Source organism: Scardinius erythrophthalmus, assembly GCF_964197995.2.
Source record: "Scardinius erythrophthalmus genome assembly, chromosome: 2".
Taxonomy (NCBI): Eukaryota; Metazoa; Chordata; class Actinopteri; order Cypriniformes; family Leuciscidae; genus Scardinius; species Scardinius erythrophthalmus.
Genome location: NC_138222.1, coordinates 11,572,648 through 11,596,674, shown reverse-complemented (window position 1 = coordinate 11,596,674; position 24,027 = coordinate 11,572,648). Strand labels below are relative to the sequence as shown.

The 24,027-nt window shown below is 36.5% G+C and overlaps 1 protein-coding gene across 4 annotated transcripts in view; it reads right to left on the bottom strand.

Annotated features, from left to right (window-relative positions):
* Positions 1-24,027, bottom strand: part of hectd4 (HECT domain E3 ubiquitin protein ligase 4) — a 97,693-nt gene that overhangs the window by 33,323 nt on the left and 40,343 nt on the right. For all 4 annotated transcript variants that reach the window (XM_081391719.1, XM_081391720.1, XM_081391721.1 and 1 more), the window contains exons 25-48: positions 23,546-23,791; positions 20,662-20,854; positions 20,457-20,561; positions 19,262-19,350; positions 18,809-18,978; positions 18,586-18,721; positions 17,162-17,306; positions 16,894-17,060; positions 15,741-15,887; positions 13,912-14,096; positions 13,684-13,837; positions 12,931-13,211; positions 11,500-11,689; positions 11,262-11,343; positions 10,972-11,174; positions 10,104-10,239; positions 9,799-9,981; positions 6,604-6,768; positions 5,439-5,608; positions 5,192-5,307; positions 3,720-3,823; positions 3,278-3,439; positions 2,552-2,700; positions 2,327-2,406 (exon numbers count right to left, since the gene is read on the bottom strand). In XM_081391719.1, the coding sequence (XP_081247845.1) occupies positions 2,327-2,406; positions 2,552-2,700; positions 3,278-3,439; positions 3,720-3,823; positions 5,192-5,307; positions 5,439-5,608; positions 6,604-6,768; positions 9,799-9,981; positions 10,104-10,239; positions 10,972-11,174; positions 11,262-11,343; positions 11,500-11,689; positions 12,931-13,211; positions 13,684-13,837; positions 13,912-14,096; positions 15,741-15,887; positions 16,894-17,060; positions 17,162-17,306; positions 18,586-18,721; positions 18,809-18,978; positions 19,262-19,350; positions 20,457-20,561; positions 20,662-20,854; positions 23,546-23,791 (3,758 nt within the window). The remainder of the gene's footprint in view (positions 1-2,326; positions 2,407-2,551; positions 2,701-3,277; positions 3,440-3,719; positions 3,824-5,191; positions 5,308-5,438; positions 5,609-6,603; positions 6,769-9,798; positions 9,982-10,103; positions 10,240-10,971; positions 11,175-11,261; positions 11,344-11,499; positions 11,690-12,930; positions 13,212-13,683; positions 13,838-13,911; positions 14,097-15,740; positions 15,888-16,893; positions 17,061-17,161; positions 17,307-18,585; positions 18,722-18,808; positions 18,979-19,261; positions 19,351-20,456; positions 20,562-20,661; positions 20,855-23,545; positions 23,792-24,027) is intronic.

Below are 24,027 nucleotides of genomic sequence, written 5' to 3'. Positions count from 1 at the left end.
ATTAACACTCAATTTCAGATCTTTAAACCCAAATTTTAGTTTGAAGTTCGACTGCGTTCAATAATAATCACCCAAGTTCAGGAAAACAAAATGACAATGGGAAAATACAAGTGAAATAAAGAGTAATTAGGGAGCGCAATAGGAGCAAACAGAAAGCATTAGTTATAGGAGTTAGGGAATAGCATGGCCGACTCGCATTCGTGGGAAAAAAACTGATTGTGAAATATCATATATTATAATTAAATTGACAAATACATTTTTGTCTTACATTTTAAACCATTGTGTTTTAATAATCTTTTGTTGTGCTTTAAAGAAGTGCACTTATTATGATGTGTTAACTAACACACTACAGCACATGTAAAGTACTTGATTATACAGTAATTTTATGTAACGTGTCATTTGATACATTAATATATTTTAGCTCATATATTTTAAAATGTACTAAATTGCAACGTCATCATTCCAGATGAATACATGACAAACAATTCCTACAAGTTTCAACCGAGTATAAACGAGTTAAAGTATATTTTAAAGGTGCAGTGTGTAAATATTAGCGGCATCTAATGGTGAGGTTGTGAATTGCAACCAATAGAAGTTACGGTGGCCAACAGGAAAAGATGTCGTCGTCTGAGACAGCACAGAATAGCCAGTAAAGCAATGAGGTTTCTTTACAAAGATAAACTAAGAAATTATGTTGACTTAATTATTCAGTAAAACGATATGGTATTGTGAATATTATTGTTACTTCATCATTGTGTCAGTTTTTTATTCGCTGATTAAGCTAGCTTCTTTGCACGAAGAACAACATAGTGACAAAACGCGCTGTGTAGTAGTTTGTCCATTTAGGGCTACTGTACAAACATGGTGGCGCAAAATGGCTATTTCAATGTAAGGGGACCCGCGGTGTATGTAGATAGAAATGGCTCATTCTAAGGTAATAAAAACATAACGGTTCATTATGTAAAGTCTTTATACACCACTGAAAACATAGTTATGTATATTATATTGCATTTCTGTCAACAGATCCTCCTAAATATTACACAATGCACCTTTAAGCTACAGCAGTACATTTTTAATGATATTTCAAAGACAACAGAAGTAATTATGAAAGGACATAAAGATGTACTTACTAAAGTCCTCAAGTTCAAAAAAGCACTCTACAGTTCAATTTTGAACTATTATACATGTTTATTTACTTGCAATTATATAATTGTCCTAAAACATTACACTCAGTTCACACTCACAGTTAAGTACAGGGTGGGCCATTTATATGGATACACCGTAGTAACATGGGAATCGTTGGTGATATTAAAGTCCTGTTTGTGGCACATTAGTATATGTGAGGGGGCAAACTCCTCAAGATGGGTGGTGACCATCACATATACTAATGTGCCACAAACAGGACTTTAATATCACCAACCATTCCCATGTTACTACGGTGTATCCATATAAATGGCCCACCCTGTATATTATTTCAGTAATAAGTACTATTTTATAAGTATGCTAAAAGGTAGGGTAGACAAATCGTTTTTTTGTTAAACTGTTTGAAACTCTCTTCACATCCTAATAACAATCAATAATAGAAGTGGTCTAAATATTAAAACATGTACATATATTCTCTGGAAGCCTCGGGACCAATAAATGTCCTGTCAACATATGTATTTCCATACCTCCGCGCACCCTGCTTGCACAGACATCACACGTCATAAGATGTGCAGAGTTGTAGACTGTAAGCCACCGAGAGCCAAAAACAAAGAGCAGCCACCTTTTAAAGTTCCTCCTGAACCAAAACAACGATCTTATGCTGCGTTCACACGCCATGTCATAACCGTAATTACGAGAAGTCCTCAGACACCGATTTATGCGTTTCTGTCATCACTATCAATGGCGAAACAAATCTCGAGCAGTCAAGTGGAACAACTAGAGCTCTGTAAGTTGTTTACGTTCATTATAATGTTATGTGCTTTGAGACATGAGGAAATTTAACGGCCTCATTCGTAACACTTTACAGACTCTGCTGTGCTAGAGTTTATGCGTTCATGTGTTTTGGAGGAGGCGTGGCTTTGGAGTTTCTCTGCACTTGAATACTTAAATAAATATAAGAAAGAATTTGGTATGAAATGAGAGTGAGTAAATGATGACAGAATTTTCATTTTTGAGTTCAATAATTAACTAAGGTTGTAGCTTGGGAAGCTGCAGTTTCCAAAGTAGCTTCCCCAACACTGTTGCCCATAAAGGCAGTCGGCTTGAACAACATAATGTGCTTGTGGTTAATGTCTGAATGCTCAAATGAATAAAGGCCGCTTGGAACAAGGTCCTGTCTCACCAGGAAGTAGAGCCACGTCTAGTCTCACACTCTTCCACTGCAGCAAACTGGAGCCATTATAGTGTACTGCCCTCCCATTACTGAGCGGGAGAGAAACAACAACAAGGACGACATGTAAAAAGAAAGGGGTTAGGATGGGAAGCAGAGAGGAACAGAAAGAACGGGTTGATAGTCAGTACGAGTGAAAGATTATTGAATGAAAGGATAAAAAGACTGGGTCAGTACTTGTGGAATAGACAGGTGCCGACAGGATTTGTCCAGGCACCGTCTCTCTTCTCGGCCTCCGGGGAAAAACCAAACGACACTATAGGACCGCTATCATCCTCCGAATCTCCAAAAGAAACAATCTCTATCTCCCAGTAAAAAGATGGAGCCTGGAAACCAAAAAAGAGAGAGAAAATAAGAAAAAGATACAGACAACTCTTATTGGCCTTACACTACTGTTCAAACGATTGTGGTCATGTTTTTGAAAGAGGTCCTTTATGCTCACCAAAGCTGCATTTTTGAAAAAAATCAAAAACACAGTAAAACAGTAAAATAATAGTATAATTTAAAACATCTCCATATTTCTCTTTTGTAATACATGTTAAAGTGTAATTTATTCCTGTGATGCAAAGCTGAATTTTCAGCATCATTACTCCAGTCTTCAGTGTCACATGATCCTTCAGAGATCATTATAATATGCTGCTTTGCTGCTCAAGAAACATTTCTTACTATTAACAATGTTGAAAACAGTTAATATTTTTGTGGAAACCGTGTAATTTTTCCCCAGGATGAATAGAAAGTTCAAAAGAACACCAGTTATTAGAAATATAAATATTTTATAACATTATCAATGCCTTTACTGTCACTTTTGATCAAATGAATCTGTCTTTGCAGAATCAAAGTATATATATATATATATATATTTATTTTTTTTAAGTGCATGTGCCAGTAACAGGCTGTAGTTACCTGAACAGGCACAGGTGAAGTGGCATAGATGAAAGTTCCTCTGGGAAGGCCTCCACCCGCGCTTGGATCTGCCAGAAAGGTCACAGAGGTCAAGTGTGAAGAAAACATGCAGGCCCGAACCGGAGGGAAGACGCGTGACGGACACCATGTTATTTCTTTAGGCTGTGGAGAGAGATAGAAAAAGTGTTGTGTTTGCTAAGCAAGGTATTCACAAATCATAAAAAACGGTCATATTTTCTGTTCATCCAATCAGAAGGCTTTGAGGAGCTTTGTGTCTGCCAATCGTTTTGTGTTTACAGGGCACCCCATAATGCAAGCAGAAAGCTGAGAGAATGGTATAGATAAATGATAATATCACACTTTAATCAATCAATCTTAAAAAAAAGAAAAAAAAAGGCTTCTCTTGATCATGTTAAATCAGCACTAATGAGGCTCAACTCACCTGTCTTTGATCAGTTTGTACTGGAGGTGGTGGAGGACGAGCACAGTCTCGATAAAGCATCCTAACCCTCTCACACTGCACCTCTACCATCACTAAACGCTCTCCTACAAACACACACAGAATTACATCTCATAACTGAATACTGTCACCTTCGACTTGTTCATTAGGGTGTTAGAAAGGTTGTTCATTTTTTGAAGGCAGCTGTCTGACTCGGAGTTGGTTTGTGCAACGTTAGCAACACATTATTAGCGGTTTGATAACATAGTCAAGCAAAAGGCTAATCATATTAATTACTCTTGTTGTAAAGAGCGATACCATTGTGCAGCGTTTACCACAGTAACTTGAGTCAAGTTGAAAGTGGATCTCTGAGCTGGTGTGAGTGAGTGGAGGCGGGGCTAATTTACATATTCAGATATCCGTGAATACTAAATGAAGCAAGGGTGTAGAGTTAAATTCAAGGTTTTTTAAGGCATGAAGATTTTTTTTTTCACAGGAAAAAAACATTTAAATATGTCATTTTGGTGATGAAAGGTGAGTTTTAAGGGATACAACTATTGACTACAGGCCAGGGGGACTTTAAAATCGCAATAAGCGATCATGAAAATATCATATTGTGGGGCCTCTGGCGATTTCCACCCCAACTGAACTGTTATTTTAGTATCATTTATATACTATTATAGTATTTATTAATCATTTAAATACATTTTTATATTTTTTGCTTTAATTTAATTTTTGAATATTTTTTGTTTAAATATAGGGGTTGTCACCGTTAACACGTTATACACAAACTAAGTTTCTCGGATGAATAAAGCAAACTAGCGCCTCGCTAGAAAAGTTTTGATGGACGAGGATTGCAATCAAGGTACAATAAGCATGCATGAGTTCGCTACTGTATATTGCGTAAACAAACCGTGTGCGCGCGCTCTCGGTGCACTGATCGCACACTGTATTTATGCACAGACACATTTCATTAAATTTATGTTTCCAAAAAGACTCATGATAATGTTTTGATTTGTCATGTTTTTGTTGCTGTATTTAGTAATTCTGAATGGATCCGTGTTCTGTAGTAGGTATATACAGTCAGATCAGGGGGGGGATTATAAAGTCTCCTTATATCATTCGGTTATTTGGTGTCCTTTTGGAGTCTCCAAGTGTCCTTTTTTAGAAAGACACCTAAATTTACCTTGAAAAAAAACTTGAAAAAAAAAACAGTTTTGTGAGAATCGTCCTTCAATCTGATGGTTTACTTTGCTGGATATAGCCAATGAGAAAATGAAAATGTTAAACGAAATAAAGGGCGTATGCTTAATTTCACGATAAGTGTGGGATTAATCAAGATTAGTCGCACAAAAAGGGTGCGATTAATCACGATTAAAAATATTCATCTTACATAATAAGATATATAGAAATATACATTTTATTTACACTTCTTGGGTGTAGAGGAAGTGTAGCTCTAATGTTGTCGCACTCACCAGGACTGCACTCCTGAGCTATCAGGTTAAGCACCTCCACTGCTGCTGGACACTGCTGAATAAACTCTTCACAAAATGAGCTGTCCTCAAGCAGCTGCGCCATCACCAAACACGCTCTGACAGAGTCAAAGACACGCACAATAAAAATCCCATATGGGTTCATAGCACTACTGTACAATGACACATTCTTCCACATTCTTGTTTTGGCTGTGCTATGTCACAATATAAGATGCACTGAGGTTCTGACCTAGTTCTGATCTCGGCCAGAAGACGCACCACAGCCATCACAGGACTGGCTCCGTCTCCAGACGCAGGGAGGGACGTGTGGATGGACAGACTGCCCTCCTGTGGCAGTAACATGGACTGCACTGCTTGAACAACCTTCTCTGTGATGGACAGCTTATGCAGCGGCAGAGCCTTACAACAAACACACAGAGCTCCAAGATTAAGACATGACATCAGATACCTGAGCTGCTTTAGAAATGAGCAAGCTTGATAAGTCCTGAGGCAAAGGCAAGACATGGCAAGGAAAGTTTAATCATATCTCAACATGGCATTTCAAAGCATCTGTTTTTCTGGCTTTACATTTGTCAGTGCCATGGTAAGTAAACATTTGAGTTGTTACTCAATATATACGAACTGGGGCATGTTTGTTAACTACTGTAGATGCTTAAAATCACTGTGGAAAAGTTCTAAGATGATTCCACATCATTAATAACCGTGACTATTAAAAATGTTTTTTGTTAATTGAAATAAAATTAAACATAAATATAACATGAAAAAAAAATAAAAAATTAAAGTACTAAAACGAAAAAATAAATAAATAGCAAATCTAAAAAAAAAAAAAAAAAAAAAAAAAGATATTACATAAGTACTAAAACAAACTCAAATTTAAATGAAAACTCAAAAAATAAAAATGAATGCTATGGCAAAAGATTAAAAAACGCTACAGTAGTATAAAAATAATAATACTAAAACAGCACTGGTCTAAAAGCAATGTTTCTCACAGCAGCAATGACACAGTTTTAAGTGATCAGAGACAGAAGACAACCAGTCCCAATTAAGATGACCCACAACATTTACACTTAATTGTAATTAACATGCAATGAAGTGTCCGAAAACATTACATTCAGTTCACAATTAAGTATATTACTTTCAAGTATATTATTTATGATATTATGAGAAGAAATCTTTATAAAAGTCTGCTAAATTTTTAAAAGGAAATAACACTGAGTAAAAAAAAAGGCTATCTATGTCATACAGTTGAATAGAACGGTAGATAATAATGGGCTGTGAATGATACTGTAAGCTGAAAAAATGTAATTGTTCAATGCAATAACTAAGAGCATCGCTAACTATATGATATCAAAATTACAATTGTGCAGTTTTACAGTTATTTGAGAGGTGCTTACCTCAGAGCGGGGGGTGCAGAGGCGGGATATGGGTACAGTGAGGATATCGGACGCCTTGCTTGTGCGGCGGTAATCGCAGGAAGGAAACTTGACAGTGGCGATGCCCTCTTGTTCATTAATGGATATAACCACACCAACACTATCCGATACACCTTTACCCACCACCTGACACAGAGAACAGACATGGACAGAGGCAAATACTTCAGCTTGCAACGTAAGCCATTGAGATTATTCATCTGCTAAATTGTGTGTGTACCCAGGCCCGGATTGGGTAATCGGGAGAATTCCCGGTGGGCCGCTTCACTTTTGGGCCGGTCGAGGAATTTTTTTTTTTTTTTTTCACATTTCAATGTCACGTTAGTAACATTACACGTTCCGCCTTCCACTGCAGCGCGCTGCCTCTGCATGGGTTGTACCATGTGAGGGAGTTCTCCCCTCCCCTACTATAGAGTTGGTTGGGTCCACAGCCAGTCTTTTCCAAAACGTTTTAGGTAGGCTACTGCGGCCGCGGGTCTGCAGCATCGCCGGCGCCTACCGCGCCTGGCCGGCCCTACCGTAACGGTACGCGTCAGGGAGGATGGCTGGGAGGAAGAGGCCAGGAGGTATGGAAGCTTGTTAGCGTCACAGAATAAAACGTTTTAAAAGATAATTGCGACTTTTTATCTCACACTTGCGAGTTTACATTTCGGAATACATCAGAATTGCGTGAAATAAAGTCTCAATTGCGTGTTATAAAGTCAGAATTGCCTGAAATAAAGTCTCAATTGCGTGTTATAAAGTCAGAATTGCCTGAAATAAAGTTGCAATTGCGTGTTAAGTCAGCATTGCGAGATGGTCAGAATTGCGTGATATTAAGTCTCAATTGTCAGAATTGCGAGATATAACTGTCAGAATTGCCTGAAATAAAGTTGCAATTGCGTGTTATAAAGTCAGCATTGCGAGATGGTCAAAATTGTGAGATATAAAGTCGCAATTGCGTGTTATAAAGTCAGTATTGTGTGAATTAAAGTCGATTGCTTCTTATAGTCAGAAATTGCAAGATATAAAGTCAGAACTGCGTGAAATAAAGTTGCAATTGCTTCTTTTTAAAGTCAGAAATACAGAATTGCGAGATATAGTCTGAATTGTGTGATATAAAATCGCAATTGCTTCTTATAAAGTCTAAGTGAATTATTATTTAACCTTTACATTATTTGTTGAACTATGGTATTAATACCAACTACACAATAGTAACAACTGAACTGTTGCTTCATTTATCCAAATTGGAAAAAGTGGTAATTTGGAATTCCACCGTGGAAAAAGTGGGCCGGTTTTGGGCATGAACTCCAGGGCTGAAAAGTGGCCCCACTCCGGCCCTGTGTGTACCCCCTATATTAGCCCTATATTACTGCACTATATTATAATCAAATCTTTAAAACGCATATCGTTGAAAAGATCTGAGATTCAAGGTTCCAAAGTTGGCTTCTGTTTTGTAATAGAAGTGTTAGAAATGTGTTAGGAGAATATATCAAAAATGTCAATCTATTGTTTGAGTGTCCCACTGTGCCTGTTTTTGGTATAACGCCTAAACAAAATCTCACAGGAACCTCAATTTTTGTGGTGATAACTTCAAATTTGGAACACAAATTGGATAGACAAAGCTTTAGTTGTTTAGCATATGAAAAATACATACTTGGTATTCGAGTTTGGCCGATTGTGGATTTTACAGATAACGATAACTGTACGTTGGCCCACGCTAACCAATAATCAATTAATTAACCAATAGCTTTAAAAATAGATTTTGAATGAAAACAAACATAACACCTAAAACAGTGCTGAACTTTATTACAAAGACTGAAAAACAGTACTGAACCATTAATATGTACTGTAATTTTTAAATATAAAAAAAAATATATTAAGTATACCTTGATAATTCATGTTAGTTCATTAACTAATGTTAAGAGAAACAACCTTAAAATGAAAAAATGTAGGCCAATTAGTAAATGTTGAAATTAACAATGAACAATTCTTTTATTAACCTCAGTTAATTTTACTAATGGACTCTAATTGTAAAGTGTTACCATTTCATACAAATCCAAACAGTCATTCTTAAAGGGATAGTTCACCCAAAAATGAAAATTAGCCCATGATTTACTCACCCTGAAGCCATCCTAGGTGTATATGACATTCTTCCTTCAGACGTAAGTTCTTCTTTTGGCGCAAGTCGACTTGCGTACGGCCATCTGCCGGAAGCTAGTTATTTTAGTCTATAAAGTTTAAATATAGAATCTGATGGACTTCCAAAAAAAATAAAAATACCCTTTGAGTCTCACTATAAAGCTTGGAAGAGCCAGGACATTTTTTAATATAACTCCATTTGTATTCATCTGAGAGACAAATGTCATATACACCTAGGATGGCTTCAGGGTGAGTAAATCATGGGCTAATTTTCATTTTTGGCTGAACTATCCCTTTAAAGATGTCTATCTTTCAATATCTACCCATAGCATTGAAATTAGACATGTATATTGTGTTTACTTTGATACATTTGCTTCTATTTTAGAACAATTGATAATCTTATCAAAATAACGTAATATGTATTACAGTGAAAAGAAAAAAGAACAGAAATCGGATGCATTTCAGATTTGTTTGTGTTTCGGTCTGCAGCATGACGATACAGTTTTCTTTCTCATGTCACTGGCTTTAAATATGCAACTTCGCTGCAAAAAAAAACATGCTTAAAAGCGAACAAATGGATATAAACTAATTCAAATAGATGGTAACAATCCTGACATTAAACATTTGGGTCATGTGTTTTTGTCACATTGTTTTAACCGCTACTAATGTTAGCATCCTCAGCCTCAACATACTGCTGTTCTCCACTAATGCAGCATCTAGTCGACAAATTAATGAATTTATAATGATATGAAAATATGTATGTTAGTTCCAGTAATTGGCTATCAGTGCCGATTAAACAGCAAAACCGATCAATCAGTCGATCTCTACTTGGTATGATATAAAACATGTATAGTTGAGTTAATTTGCTTTACAGTAAACTTAAAACTTCTATAACATTTTAACGTAAAGTGCTTTCACTTCAGCAATAATCAGAAAGCATTCATAAAATACAACTATTTAAGTTCGGATAATGCATTTTCAGGTCTGTGCTCAAAATAGGGGAGGGGTGACAGTAAACAGGTTAGATTAATAGGTCACCTGGACTTCAGAACCAATCTTGATGGTCTCCTTGAATCCACCTAGAGCACAGAGAGCCGCCACAGCCTGTCGGCCAATCGCCTGCAGCTTGGATAATTTCCTGCCACTGCTGTTACCGCTCTCCAGAATACTCTCAGCATATTTGCCTAACTGAGGGATGTACATCAAGGCCCTGGACAACACCTGAGGAGAGGATGGAAGATTTCAACACTGTTGTGTGTTTCATTGAGCACTGAAACTCAAGTATAATTTAATAGGCCAGTTGTTAGAGCAGGTTAGGGCAAGAATCAAGAAGGGCAGCTCACCTTTTCTGCTGTGCTGGTCCATATTTGAGCAGTGTTGGATTCAGGTGCAGTCAGAAGACTGTGGAGCAGAGCGATGACCTCAGCAGCCATGCTGTTAGCCACGTGACCGCTGATGAACGGCCGCACTGGATCTGATCTGTGTTTCGGAAAATTCTGATATTAGAAAAGAACTACAGTGATGGTCAAAACAAAAGTTTGGATTAATTAAGATGTTTTATTGTATTTGAAAGAAGTCTCTTCTGCTCACCAAAAGACTAAAAAAATAATGTAAAATAACTTTTCTATTGTAAAATATTTTAAATGTATGTCCTTGCTGGATAGAAGCAATAATTGATTTATTTAAATCTTACTAACCCCAAAGTTTAGTCCAAAAGAAAATCCGCATATTAGAATGATTTCTGAAGGATCATGTGACACTGAAGACTGGAGTAATGATGCTGCTTTGCAACTTTTCAGGAATTTTAAACTTTTAAAAAAGGGATTCAAATAGAAAACAGTTCTTTTAAATTGTAATAATATTTCACAATATTACTGTATTTTTGAACAAATAAATGCAGCTTTGAGCAGAAGAGATGTTTTTCAAAATGTAAAAAAACAACAATTTCACACTTTTGAATGGTAGTGTTGTTTAGGTAGCAAAGTTTTTTTAAACAACATCAATGTCTATTGTAATGTTCAGTAAAGTGACTGTAAAAACTATTATTTAAATAAATAAATAAATAAATACAGCGGTTACCCCTGAACACAAAGCAGCTGCACTTATAAACTACTTTATTATGCATCCTACACAAAATTCCATCAAAACTTTCCTGAAGACAGTCAGTTTCCTTTCAGATATTCAAAAGGTAGCGAAGTATATTTTTCTTACCGAGCCAATTCACCGTTCCTCTCTCGGCAGACAGTAGACTGAGCAGTTTTCTTCTTGTCACCTGTATTGGATACCCCAGAGTTCTCCTGGCCAGTGTTCTCTATTGGTGGCCCCACACTAACAATAAGCCCAGATTGAGCCCACTTATTGGCTTTCCGCAAAGCAGAGGATGCCTCTTCTGTGATCACCTCACAGCAGCCACTCTGCAAAAAGGTGAACAGATTTTACACATTCAGCATGACAGATTTTTGCTCTTCAAAAGAGTGAACAGCCACTAAACCAGAGCTGACCTTTGTCATATCTCGATCCATCTTTACCACCTTCTCCATGTTCGCTCCAGTGCCGAGACGGAAAGGACGACCCTCTGAGCTGCTGCAAGGTGCGAATACTGACATCAATCATAACTTTTATAAAAATGGGTTTAATTAACTTTTTTTTTAAATGGGTTTCTTTTCTTTCTTTTTTTTCAGAATCAAACAACACAATGAGGTTGATGTGTGTTGTAGTGTGGCCGCCCAGTGTTATTACCTGAGTAATGGCTGAAGCACCTCATGTGATGACTGGTCTTCTCTCTTATGGATGAAAATGGACAGCTTGCCATCCACTGCTTCACCCTCCTCACTAGCGTCTTTATCAGTCTTAGCACTGCTCTTAGGACAGGCCCGTGTCAGACTAGTGTCAGGCTCAGAAGCGCTTGGGGAGAGCAAAGTCTGGCAACCTAAGCGAGGAGAGAAAATTAAATTAAACTTACTGATAAAGCAGGAAAGAAAGAAACAGATTTAAAAAATGATCATTTTATAATTAATTATTATATTATAATGACATCTGAAGGATCATGTGACCCCGAAGACTGGAGTAATGATGCTGAAAATGCAGCTTTGCATCACGCTAATAAATGACATTTTAAAATACATTCAAATAGAAAACAAGTTGTTTAAAACATACTTTTACAATCTCTCTCTCTCTGTCTCTCTCTATATTATATATATATATATATATATATATCTATATATATATATGCATATATATGCTGTCAATTGATAACTAAATAAATAACTAGATTAATCACATTTTTTCTGTGATTAATCGCGATTAGTCGCAATTAAAAACACTTACGTTTTTTATAGATTTCATAATGTAATCATTTCACCATTAATCTCCAAATTAATGTAGAGACAACATAAAGGAAGTATATTTTAAATACTTGTTTAATGGCATCTTTCTATGAATGAAGGCCAGTATCACTGATCCTAATACAGCTACTGATGTCTCATGAAAGTAAAGATATCAAACAGTCTACACTGCATAAATTATACATTAAATATAGACCAATCCTTATTAAAGCTACAAAAGTTCTTTAGTCAGGAGCAGTGAGTGATTTTCTCTGTCCCCTTTGTTCTTTGATTAACTTTACTGACAGGCAGCATTATTGGCTGCTGTCCCTTTAAAGCTAGTTTTAAAGGGACAGCAGCCAATAATGCTGCCTGTCAGTAAAGTCAGAGGTGCTGACAGAGACGTGGATCTCACACGAGCTCATTCACTCACAGCTCTTTACGTTCATTTAAGACTTTAACTAATTTAAGACTGCTCTTATGAGGATACTCGACAAAACAGACATTTTGGCATAATTGTGTGTTACTGTTCATTCAAGCGCGAAAGAGACTCGATTCTGGCACGCTGTCTGTGTGCACGATACTGGCGCTTCTTTCTGTGCGCCCCGTGTGCGTGTCTGTTAGGACATTCACAGGCAGCGCGTTCTCTTTTGTCTTGTCACACTTGAATGGTTTAAAAGCATTTGCATGAAGAAGAGCGTGATCATATAATGTAATGCTAGCCAAAGGATGACTGAAAAAACGGATGCTGCATTAATTGTGTAACAATGACAGCCCTAATATATATATTATATAAATATATATATATTTATTTTTTTAATGGCAAAAAAAAAAAATTCTCTCATACCTGGCACCACATAGTCTGCCAGCTTGGCCAGCAGCAGCGATGCAATGCGGAAGGCAGGATCATTGGCGTCTTGCTGCTCTGCATCCAGTGCATTTGTTGAGTAGCTCCAGGAAGGAAGTGCTACATTCCCACAGTCCTCCACACTCATAAGTGGAAGCGCAGCACGGCATAACTGCAGGATAATCAGCACCAGTTTGGGCGAGGGCCGCTGGTCCAGGAGCAGTGACAGAAGCTTGGACACACAGGCTGGCTGGCTCAGGATGGTCTTGCCTATGTGGCTCCTTGGAAGAGGAGAAAGGGCCATGCAACAGTTGAAATTAGTTCAAATCAACTAAATCCATTTAAACTTAACTAATGTGTAACTAGTTGAAAGTTAGGCACAGTTTAATTGAAGGACTTGAAATCCTAAAAATGTATATTTCTTTCTTTTTTGTTCATTGGCTTCACACAAAATGAAACCTGTTTCTGACTCGTCTGAAGCTTTTATTTATGTCACACTCAAACTGAACAGATAACAGTCACCATGTTCATGTGTACTTAACCCTCTATGAACCACACTTTAGGAAATGAAACTTAAATCACAATTAGTGAATGGTAGGGATGCTCCAAAATGAAAATTTTCAGCTAAAACAGCCATTGTCATAATAATAATGGCACATGTACTATAATTTTAACTGTAGTGTATTATGCGATATTACATTTAAAGGTAATATACAAATAAGTGAAGTTAAATGAGAGAAAACCGGGAAGTACCTGGACAGATCGTTGAGCAAACTGAGCACATCCTGCAGGGCATCATTCCCTGCCGCTTGGTTACCGCAGCAGTCTGTCGCCCGAGCCAGGTGATTGGTTAATAAGCTAGACACCTGTCGTGCCAGTCCAGAATGCACTGCGTCTGTGGAGCCTCCTATTAGACAACAAGGTTAGCGTCTGTTTTAATGAAACAGGTTTGTAGTGGTTTGATCAGTAAACTTTCCTCACCTTCAACTTTTTCCCACTCAATGCAGCGGTTGGCCAGCACCTGAAAAGCAGCCCAGGCCATTGTGGCTACTTTCTGTTTTTTGGTTTGTTTCTCATTTGAGCTGCAGTCCCTCTGACTGCTCAGGCTACACAGCCTGTCCATAAGCTGAACCAAACCACTGCGAACAAGACACTGCTCCTCACTCCTGTGGACACCATCAGATAACACTTTAGATGAAGGATTCTTATTTTAGATCGACTTCAGATGTAACTCCAAGTCATCTGTCATTATTATGTTTCTAGCATGTGTTTGGGAACAGTTCATCTAACCCTAATTAATGGAGTGTGTAGCTTGTCATATCTTAAACAACCATGTAGGAAGACACAATTATGTGATTTTATTTCCATCAAGAGGTGCATACATTTTTGGTCAAGATCTTGTATTGTCAATGCAAGAGTCCAGAAATCTGTAAAGTCTCCTCCAGCACATCACAAACACTTTCACTGAATTTAAGGTCTGGACTCAATTCATGTGTGAAAATGATTCTTCATGCTCCCTCCAAACCATTCTTTCACAGTTTGAGCCTGATGAATCTTGACATTGTCATCCTGAAATATGGCCATAATTGTGTCTTCCTACATGGTTGTTTAAGAAATGAAAAGCTACACACTCCATCAGATAGGGTTAGAAGAACTGTTGGCAAATATATAACATGCTAGAAACATAATAATCACTGCAATAATGATCCAGTAAAGACTCTTAAGTAGTTGCCTATTTAAATCCAAACAGCAACTTTTTTTTGGCTGGGCAGTGTATGTTAGTTAACATGAACTAACAATGAAAATTACTTCTTAATTTCAACATTTATTAATACATTATTAAAATTTTGAAAAAATGTATCCGTTAATATTATGTAATGGATATTAACTAACATGAATTAACAAGTAACTGTTGTATTTTTATAAATTAATGTTAAAAAAGATTGATAAATACTGTAACATATGTATTGCTCATTGTTATTTAAAGCATTAACTAACGTTAACTAATGGAACCTTATAGTAAAGTGTTACTATGTTATTTTATGTCTAGTGTTGACTGTTTTCCCACTGTACAGTGTTGTTATTGTTTACTAAAACTATTAAAAATAATTTTGGTTGATTGGAATAAAGCTGAAATAAAATAAAACACAAATAAATATGAGATGGGAAAATTAGAAATTTAGCCTTGCCAACTAACTGAAATAAAATGAGTTTCAGCTGAAGTACTAAAATTATTAAAACAAAAACTGAAATAAATAAATAAATAATAAAATAAAATAAATAAATAAGCTAGATAGAAATACTGGAAATAAAAATGAAAAAAGGACATAAAATTATTACAACTGAAATAAAAATGAAACCTGAAAATATTAAAATAAAAGTATATTCAAAATATGAATATTGTAATTTATAAATAATACTAAAATAACACTGCTACTGTAACAGTAGCTTTTTAGGATTTTAAATTTAATACACTTTTTACCGTCGCTGTGCATGACTAACTGGTGCACATCATTTTCTAAAGGTGATGTAATTTACTGTTGTTTGGTATGCAGTCAATTTAATAGGAACTTGCACTACTGGGAGTTTAGCGTGAGGGCAAAAGATTTCCACACGCAGATTTTGCATTGGGTTCAAGCTGGTCAAACCACCACACTACTGACAATAGACCTTTTTTGCCTTCAGAATTTCACTACTGTGACTAAGACAAAATATACCTCTGAAACAACCTTTCCTTCGCGGTCAACTAGGTGAAATTACATCGTCTGCAAACAAAAAACATGTGATGTCATGAGGCTGAAGATGCTTGCCTGGTGTAAGGGATGGTGCACAGCAGGCCGATGCTGTTGGCACAGGCTATGGGGTAACGGGCACAGAGAGACACCACTGATGTCATGGTCTCTCCAAAGGCCTCCTGGACCTGCTCCATCATGCCTCCGCAGGTCAGTTCCTCGACTCTACACACACGCACATTCATATGGACAACTTAAGCTTCATGGTAGAGATGCAATCCATCTAGCATCTAGCAATATTAAATTAAAGGCTGCATTTATTTGATCATTAATACAATAAAACAATAATATTGAGACATATTATTGCCATTTAAAATAACTTTTCTATTTTAAAATGTAATTATGTGATGCAAAGCTGGATTTTCAGCATCATTACTCCAGTTTTCAGTGTCACATGATCCTTCAGAAACCATTCTAACATGCTGATTTGCTGCTCAGTTGCAATACATTTTTATAGTGCTCAATTATTAATAATGGTTCTTCATATCATCAATGATAGAAACCGTTTTTGTTGCTTAATATATCTGTGGTATAAAAAAAAAAAATCAGGACTCTGTGATTCATAAAAAGTTAAAAAGAACATATTTTTTAAAAACTGAAGAATATAAATGTCTTTACTGTTAGTTGTGATTAATTTTAATGCGCCCTTGCTAAATAAAAGCATTCATTTCTAAACATTCTTACCCCAAATTTTTTAATGGCAGTGTATCACAGTTTCCACAAAAATATGAAGCAACAACTCTTTACAACATTGATAATAATAAAAAATGATTCTTGAGCAGCAAATCAGCATATTATAATGATTTCTAAAGAATCATGTAACACTGAAGATTGGAGTAATGATGCTGAAAATTCAGCTTTGTATCGCAGGAATAAATTACATTTGAACATATATTACAATAGAAAATGTTCTTTTAAATTGTATTTTTTCACAAAAAAATTGTTTTTGCATATTTTTGTGGAAATTGTGATGCGATTATTTCAGGATGGTTTTTTTTTGGGATGTTCAAAAGAACAGCATTTATTTAACTAAAAATGTTTTATAACAGTATTTATAAATGAATGCATCATTGCTGAATTAAAGTACTGATTTCTTAGAAAATTCTTAATGACCCCAAAGTTTGAACAGTAGTTTGGCAGCAACCTGAGGTTAAACCAGTTTAAAATGTACCTTGGTCCACCCTGCAGCACCATGGTAACTGGGCCGACCAGATGTGTGACCCCTCCCACCCGAACAGCAGCGGTGAGCAGCTCTCTCATGTGAACCAGAGCCTGCTTCCTCGTGCGACCTCTCCTCCAGCGTGTCTGAGCTGCTGACAGAAAGCTGGTGCTGGACACCTGCAGGCATAAGACTCAGTTTAGAAACATTGCAAGTGAAGAGCACTGAATGGCTACAGTTGATGTTTGACAAGTGTCCTGCTGCATGTGTCTGATCTTACAGTTTGATCAGGTGTTGTTCCTATGAAGGCAAACAGCTGTCCCAGGAGCACGCTGTACGTGGGCTTGTCCTTGCTGTCTTCAATGACCAATGACTGTAGTAGAGTAAAAGAGCTGCTCCGGTGACTGGATGGGTTGATGCGCCTCCTAGACAGACAATTAGTTACTACAATTTGTAAAACCTTTACCATAATATAAACTTTAACCATATATATATGTATACACACATATACATATATTGGGGTGTAACGGTTCTCTGTAAAAAAGTTGAGTCATACCGTTCTCCACCCACGATTCGGCATGCACTTGCACCACGGTTCATCTCAAATTTGATGAACAAAACGTGAACAAAACGCTCACTCTTTGTAAACTTTTTATTCAATTCAGGTGTTGATAGAGCACAAGCGCAAGCAAGACCTAAACAGCACATGTTGCTATCCATGTTTAAACTAAACTCATTTAAGCCTTGCCAATTTAAACATTCAAGAGCAAGACACGAAAGTGAACTCACAGGTGCTGTGAGAAGATTTGTGTGTGGGCACTCATCCAAAGCGCGCACGTCTCAGACAGCGCACAAATATTGAGTCGTCTTTTAAGTCTAGTGTTTCAATGGATAAATTCACACAAAAATTGTGTCAACATGCCCGTCTTAATGAGTATACTAGGAGACATAGTCTGTCATGCATTAAGTGAACTTGTACAGTTGAGAAAGATGTAACCGTATCAGTATTTTGGATCTGTGCATTATGTCTTAAAGTGACAGCAGCCTAATATTCCTGCTACTGTCTGTGTTTTTAATGTTAATCAAACAACAAAAGACATGGAAATCACCCACTGTTCTTGATTGAATAGCTTTTGTAACTTTAATAAGGATTAATCTTTAATTCATACAGTGCTAATAATTCATGCAATGTTATTTTACAATTTATTACTTTATTCATTTTCTGTACCTGAAAACTAATGTTAGACCTACTTGAAAAGCACCGTTTATTTTATTTATATCTTTGCTCTCTTGTATTTATTTGTGCGGTTGCTGGTAGTTAGATCATTTGTTCCTTTTTTCTTTATTTTTATTTGACAGTGGCCCTTTTATCCCTGAACATAGCACATACCGAACTGTAACGAAACCGTGAACCTAAAACCGTGATACAAACCGAGCAATTTGAACCATTACACAATAAATAAATAAATACATAAATAAATGCATTAATAAATAAAAGAGTTCAGCTTTAATAATAAACAACTGTAATGTAGTTTATTATTCTGAACGTAGGCTGTCTGTGGTTGCCAAATATTCAAACATTTATATAAAAATTCAACTAATATGTGCTTACAGGTGTGCACACATTGGCAATTTTACAAATCAGAGAGTTGAACCTCTTCGTTTTATAACTGTTATTTGATGCTTCTGCTGTCACAGAGGTACCTTTGTGCTCCATGTGTAAACTCCACATCACTGTTGGCAATCATTTCCAAATCTGAGGGAGCGGACATACTGCGCAGGAACACAGGCTGCTTCACTATAGGAGCCATCGATTTAGCGTCCGATACTGACTTACAGGCTGTAAGAAGGACAAGTTAAAAGGGCTGTTAAGCGCATTTATAAGCTTATGCAAGTGTGTGCATGTGTAAATGCGTGCAGAAATAACCTGGTGTGCTTGTTGGTGTTGTAGACAGACTCTTGCATTGTGGTGCTATTGTAACATGTAGCAGCAGTTCAGAGCGGTTTATCAAGCTCTTCACAAGCGCTTTGGTTTTAGCCAGTGGAACGGAGCTTCTTTGCTGCTGCACGGCATTAACCTCATGGAAAAACTTCTCTCTGTCCAAAACAAAATACAGGCAATAGTTTCATAAGTACACAAGTTGGCAAGTTGGTAAGTTGGTTTAATTTGTGCTTTACAAATAAATGTTTCTATTTGAAAATGTAATTTAATCCTGTGATTTTCACCATCGTTACTATAGTCTTTAGTGTCACGTGATCCTTCAGAAATCACTCTAATTTGCTGCTCAAGAAACATTTCTTATTATTATCAATGTTGAAAACAGTTGTGCTGCTTCATATTTTTGTGGGAACAGGATTCTATGATGAATGGGTGTCATACCTCAAAGCCATCACTGCATTTTCTGGATCTGTGCAGTCCAGAGGAACCTCCTTGAGCGAACACAGAAGTTCCAGCTCCTTCATTTTGTTCTGTGAGCCACAAGACACGCCAAATTAAATCAATTTTCTACTTAATCTGGCTACGATATAAGTGGAAACAAACCACTGCATACAGTTTGTCAATGCCTACACTTCCTGCAGCTGTTCCACTACAAATGTTGGTATTGTTCTTTAAAGAAACTAGCGATTTTGGAAGATTACACTTAGTAATCATTGGTGATGATCAGATCAAATAAAAACTAAATGCAGTGGAACAAAGAACTTTAAGGACACACTACAACCAGAAGCTTTCTTATTTGTCATGCAAAGAATACCTTTTATTTCAGAAATGTTCTTCTAGCTAGGTTGCTCTTGTAATGGTGAATTTTGAGCTAATTATGCCAATTTAACATTTGTCGAAATATCATGGTATTATCTGAAGTACCCTGGTGTACCAAGTAAATACAGCAGTGGGTAAAAGAGATGTCCGACCTAGGAAAATTTGCTTCTATTCACTTCATATTAAATATTTATTACATATTTTGTATGCCTATTGTGAAGCTGTGCCTGGAGTGCAAAACTAACGTAAGAGGAAAAGAAAATTACATTGAAAGTTCAGTTCCCTTCCGAGATACATTTATATAAACCCCCGCTCACAATGCAATATTTTTTTTTTTTTTCTAATATTTCGAGCATCGCGAAGAGTTTCTGCGCCTGGTACAGTATTTTCTGTGCTGATGCATCTCTTCTTTGTGTCCCAGAGCTACTTGTGATGTCTCTGGCCTGTGTTAACATCCTGTTCACAGACTTTAAATACTGCAGTGCAGTTTGTGGGCAAGTCTGGAATAACCAAATATGTGGTTGACGATCGTGTGTTTGGAGCATAAAACGTCCTGTTTCGATTTATGGCCGGTCGACCGGTGCATCTCTAGACCACACTTTTGCTTTTATGTAAGGTAAGGTACAAATTGTGCTCATAACATTTTTATTTATCATGCACAACCATATTTCAGAAAAATAGAGAAATTATGAAATTATTCTAGTTCATTTAAGAAAATGTTATGTAAACTATAAAAAAATGCAATTTAATTGCAAATAATGCAATCAAGTGTCTGAAAACATTACATTCAGTTCACAGTACATCTCACATTACTTACCTCAAAGAAGTGATAGTCGTGGAAGAAGGGGGAGTTGTTCTCAAGTTTTCCCTGTTGAGCTTCATCTACTTCATTCTGCCACTTCTGCTCCAATTCAGCTACACTCTGAAACAAACACAGACACAGAATATAGTGTTACTCTTCAACAGCATCACACAATATGTGTATGCAAAGCCCTACATCTGTGGCTACTTGTAACACATACTTGTAACTGTCTTTCCATTGCATTGATCTTCTTGAATGTCTCGGCCATGATTTTGCAGAGCAGATTGTGTTCCTCTCTGTGCACTTCTCTGTACTGGAAGTTCACCAGTGACTGCAGCGCATCTACCAGGCCCAAGTGCTTTATTACACACGACACGATCACTTCCTCCATCACATCAGGACGGATCACCTCTCTGAGAACAGAATAAACATAAGATTAATCAACTATTATTCTATACTTCTGATGCAAGAAATCATAATGTTGTGGTTTGCTGCCAAAAAGGTCAAAAAGGTGTAAAAAGAAAAAAAAATATATATATATCAAACTAAAATAAAATACTACTTATTTGAAACCAAAAATGCAAATAAATCATGACACAAATAGACTTTAAAAGGTTCGATTTGTTAACTTTAACTAACTACATTAATGAACCTAAACTAATATAGAAAAAAAGAACAATAATTGTACAACACTTCTTAATTTTAAGTAATGTTAATTTTGAACACTTACTAATATTTTTTTTTTAATTAAAAGTTACATCTCATAACTAGTGTTGCTTTCGTCAACGAAAATTATGACGAAATATTGTCGTCAACGAACCTTTATCACCTGACGAAAACGAGATGAGACGCAACATAAATGCTGGTCATTTGACGATGACTAAAATAAATGTATAATGCAATATTGTCTTCATTTTCGTTGACCAAAACGAGACGAGACGAAATGTTATAACGTCACGACGAATGAGAGAGTTGTGCGTGAACCCATAGCTTTGTAGGCTTTAAATTCTGGTTTGCGATCTGGTCACCCGATTATCAGCGAATTTAACAATATTATTCCATTAGTTATTCCATTAAAATGTCTCATTCATATATTTGACACATTCATAATCATTACTTTTGCTGGTTCTTTGTGACAGCTGTTATGTGTGTTGGCAGCGTCACCATCTGGTTACATGAACGCGTCACCACATCAGCACCAGAACATGGAGATTTTATTTTAGAGAATAATCGCACAACCTATTAGATATTCTATAATTAAATAAACTAATCGAATATTCAAAAATCGTGACTCATCCCTGCATGGAATCTCTTGTTTCTTTTCCCAAATCTTCACACACTCATCCATTTTCTAAAGGGATTATAAACGTTTCTTCATTGGTTCGCTTTTAATTAGCCGATCGTAGGCTTAATTAGCTACGATCGTTAATTAGCCAACGATTATACGCTTAATTAGCTAAGATCGTACGCTTTTAATTAGCCGATTAGCCGATCGTAGGCTTCTACATCCCTACAAGAAGCCTACGATCGGTCAACGAGCGACGTCTCGTGGTTCCATCACAGAGAGCCACAAAATCACTTTCCAGAACATTCTCATTCACAGTTCCATGCTGGTGGAATGCGCTCCCCACCCTCATCCGGAATGCAGAATCCCTGACAACATTCAAGAGACAGCTGAAAACTCTTCTCTTCCGTGAGCACTTAACCTCATAAAAAAAATAAAAAAAAATTTCCCTTTAAAACCTCACTTATCGGGCTTATGCTACTCTGAATAATGCCTGAACTTTGTATTTTGAGCACTTCTTGCGTTGTTTTTGCCTCCTCATGATGACTCACTTAATTTAGTCCTAATTTGTATGTCGCTTTGGATAAAAGCGTCTGCTAAATGACTAAATGTAAATGTTTAATTAGGCCTATTATATTCGTATTCTTTACTGTGGTAAAGTAGAAAAACGCTGTAGGACAGATAGCCTACATTTGTACTTGCATGTCAAATTCTTTTTAACAGTTTGTGCTTGTTATTAGACATGGTAAGGCACGTCAAGTTTTGTTGTAAAGCGCGTTTCACACACGCAGGTGATTTTTAGTTTCACTTTCTCTGGCAGCGCAATATCAAACATAGCCTAAATATCTTGCCCTTGTGTAGGACAAAATTCGCTCTTCAGACAATTTTACATCAAGTAGAAAACATGAAGATATCAGAAAAGAGTGGTAGGATATATCACACGTTTTTGTGTGGAAATATAAAATGAGTTTTTATTTTTTAAACAACCCCCCAACCACCGCCGGTAGTTGGTCCATTACCACCGCGGTGGTAAAAAACTGCCACCGTCACAGACAGCCCTAAATATAATAAGATAACCTTGTTTGAAATACTATATTGACTGGGTTAAATAGAATTGCATTACTAAATAGAGAATAAAATACAATTTTCATTGACTAAAACTAGACTAAAATGTCATCAGTTTTCGTCGACTAAAACTAGTAAAATGTCATCAGTTTTCGTCGACTAAAACTAGACTAAAATGTCATCAGTTTTCATAGACTAAAACTTGACTAGATTAAAACAAAAAAAAAAAAGAGTATGTGACTAAAACTAATAAAAACTAAACCGACAGCTTGACACAAAGACTAGACTAAAACTAAAATTAAAACAGGCCGCCAAAAACAACACTACTCATAACATTAGTTAAACACTGTGAATTAGCATGCACAAACAATGAACAATTGTATTTTTTAGCTAACATTAACCAATGCTGTAAAAAATATATATTGGTCACTGTTAGTTCATTTTTGCTTAAAGCATTAACTAATCTTCACAGATGGAACAAATGTACCAACGCATTTAAAATTATTGAATACACACATACATACATACACACACACTTTGTAGTTGATCACATGGAAGCAACAAATTAAGTATATATTTTTTAATTGTACAAGTACATTTTTAAACAAAATAAATGAAACATTTAAATATGTCCATGTATTAGTCAATTTGTAAAGTGTTTTGTTTATATTTTTAAGCATTTATGATTAAGGTTAAATGTTCTTCTAACGTAATTGCATTCCACTAATAGGTAAACTCCCTATCATGTGCTTACTTGATGCTGGGGCGAAACTGAGGCCGGGCTCTTCCAGATAGCTCCCTCAGGCGGCCCATAATGCCCTGAGGTAAGTGGATGCGGGGCAGCTCACAGCAAGCCCCGGGCATTGGGCCTGGAGGTGGGACGAGGATGTCTGAAGGATAGGTGAACTCTCTCTCCTCATCAATGGTTAACGGCAGGGGAGACGGAGATGGCGTGAGAGCAGGAGATATCGCACCATTAGCCTCCACTTGCCACTGACACCTTACAGAGAACAGGAACAAGAAGCAAAAAATATAAGAACCAAATACACTATGATCAATAAGTTATGACAACATGTTTTACATTGCTTTAACTCATCAAAATAAGTTAAGCAATTTTCAACTTTTTTTATATAAGTTATACAAGATTTTTTTTTTTAAATCAGCTGAATGTAATTCAAGTTGAAATGACTTAAACACCCAAGTTGGTTGAACTTAAAAATAAGGCAGCAACTTTTT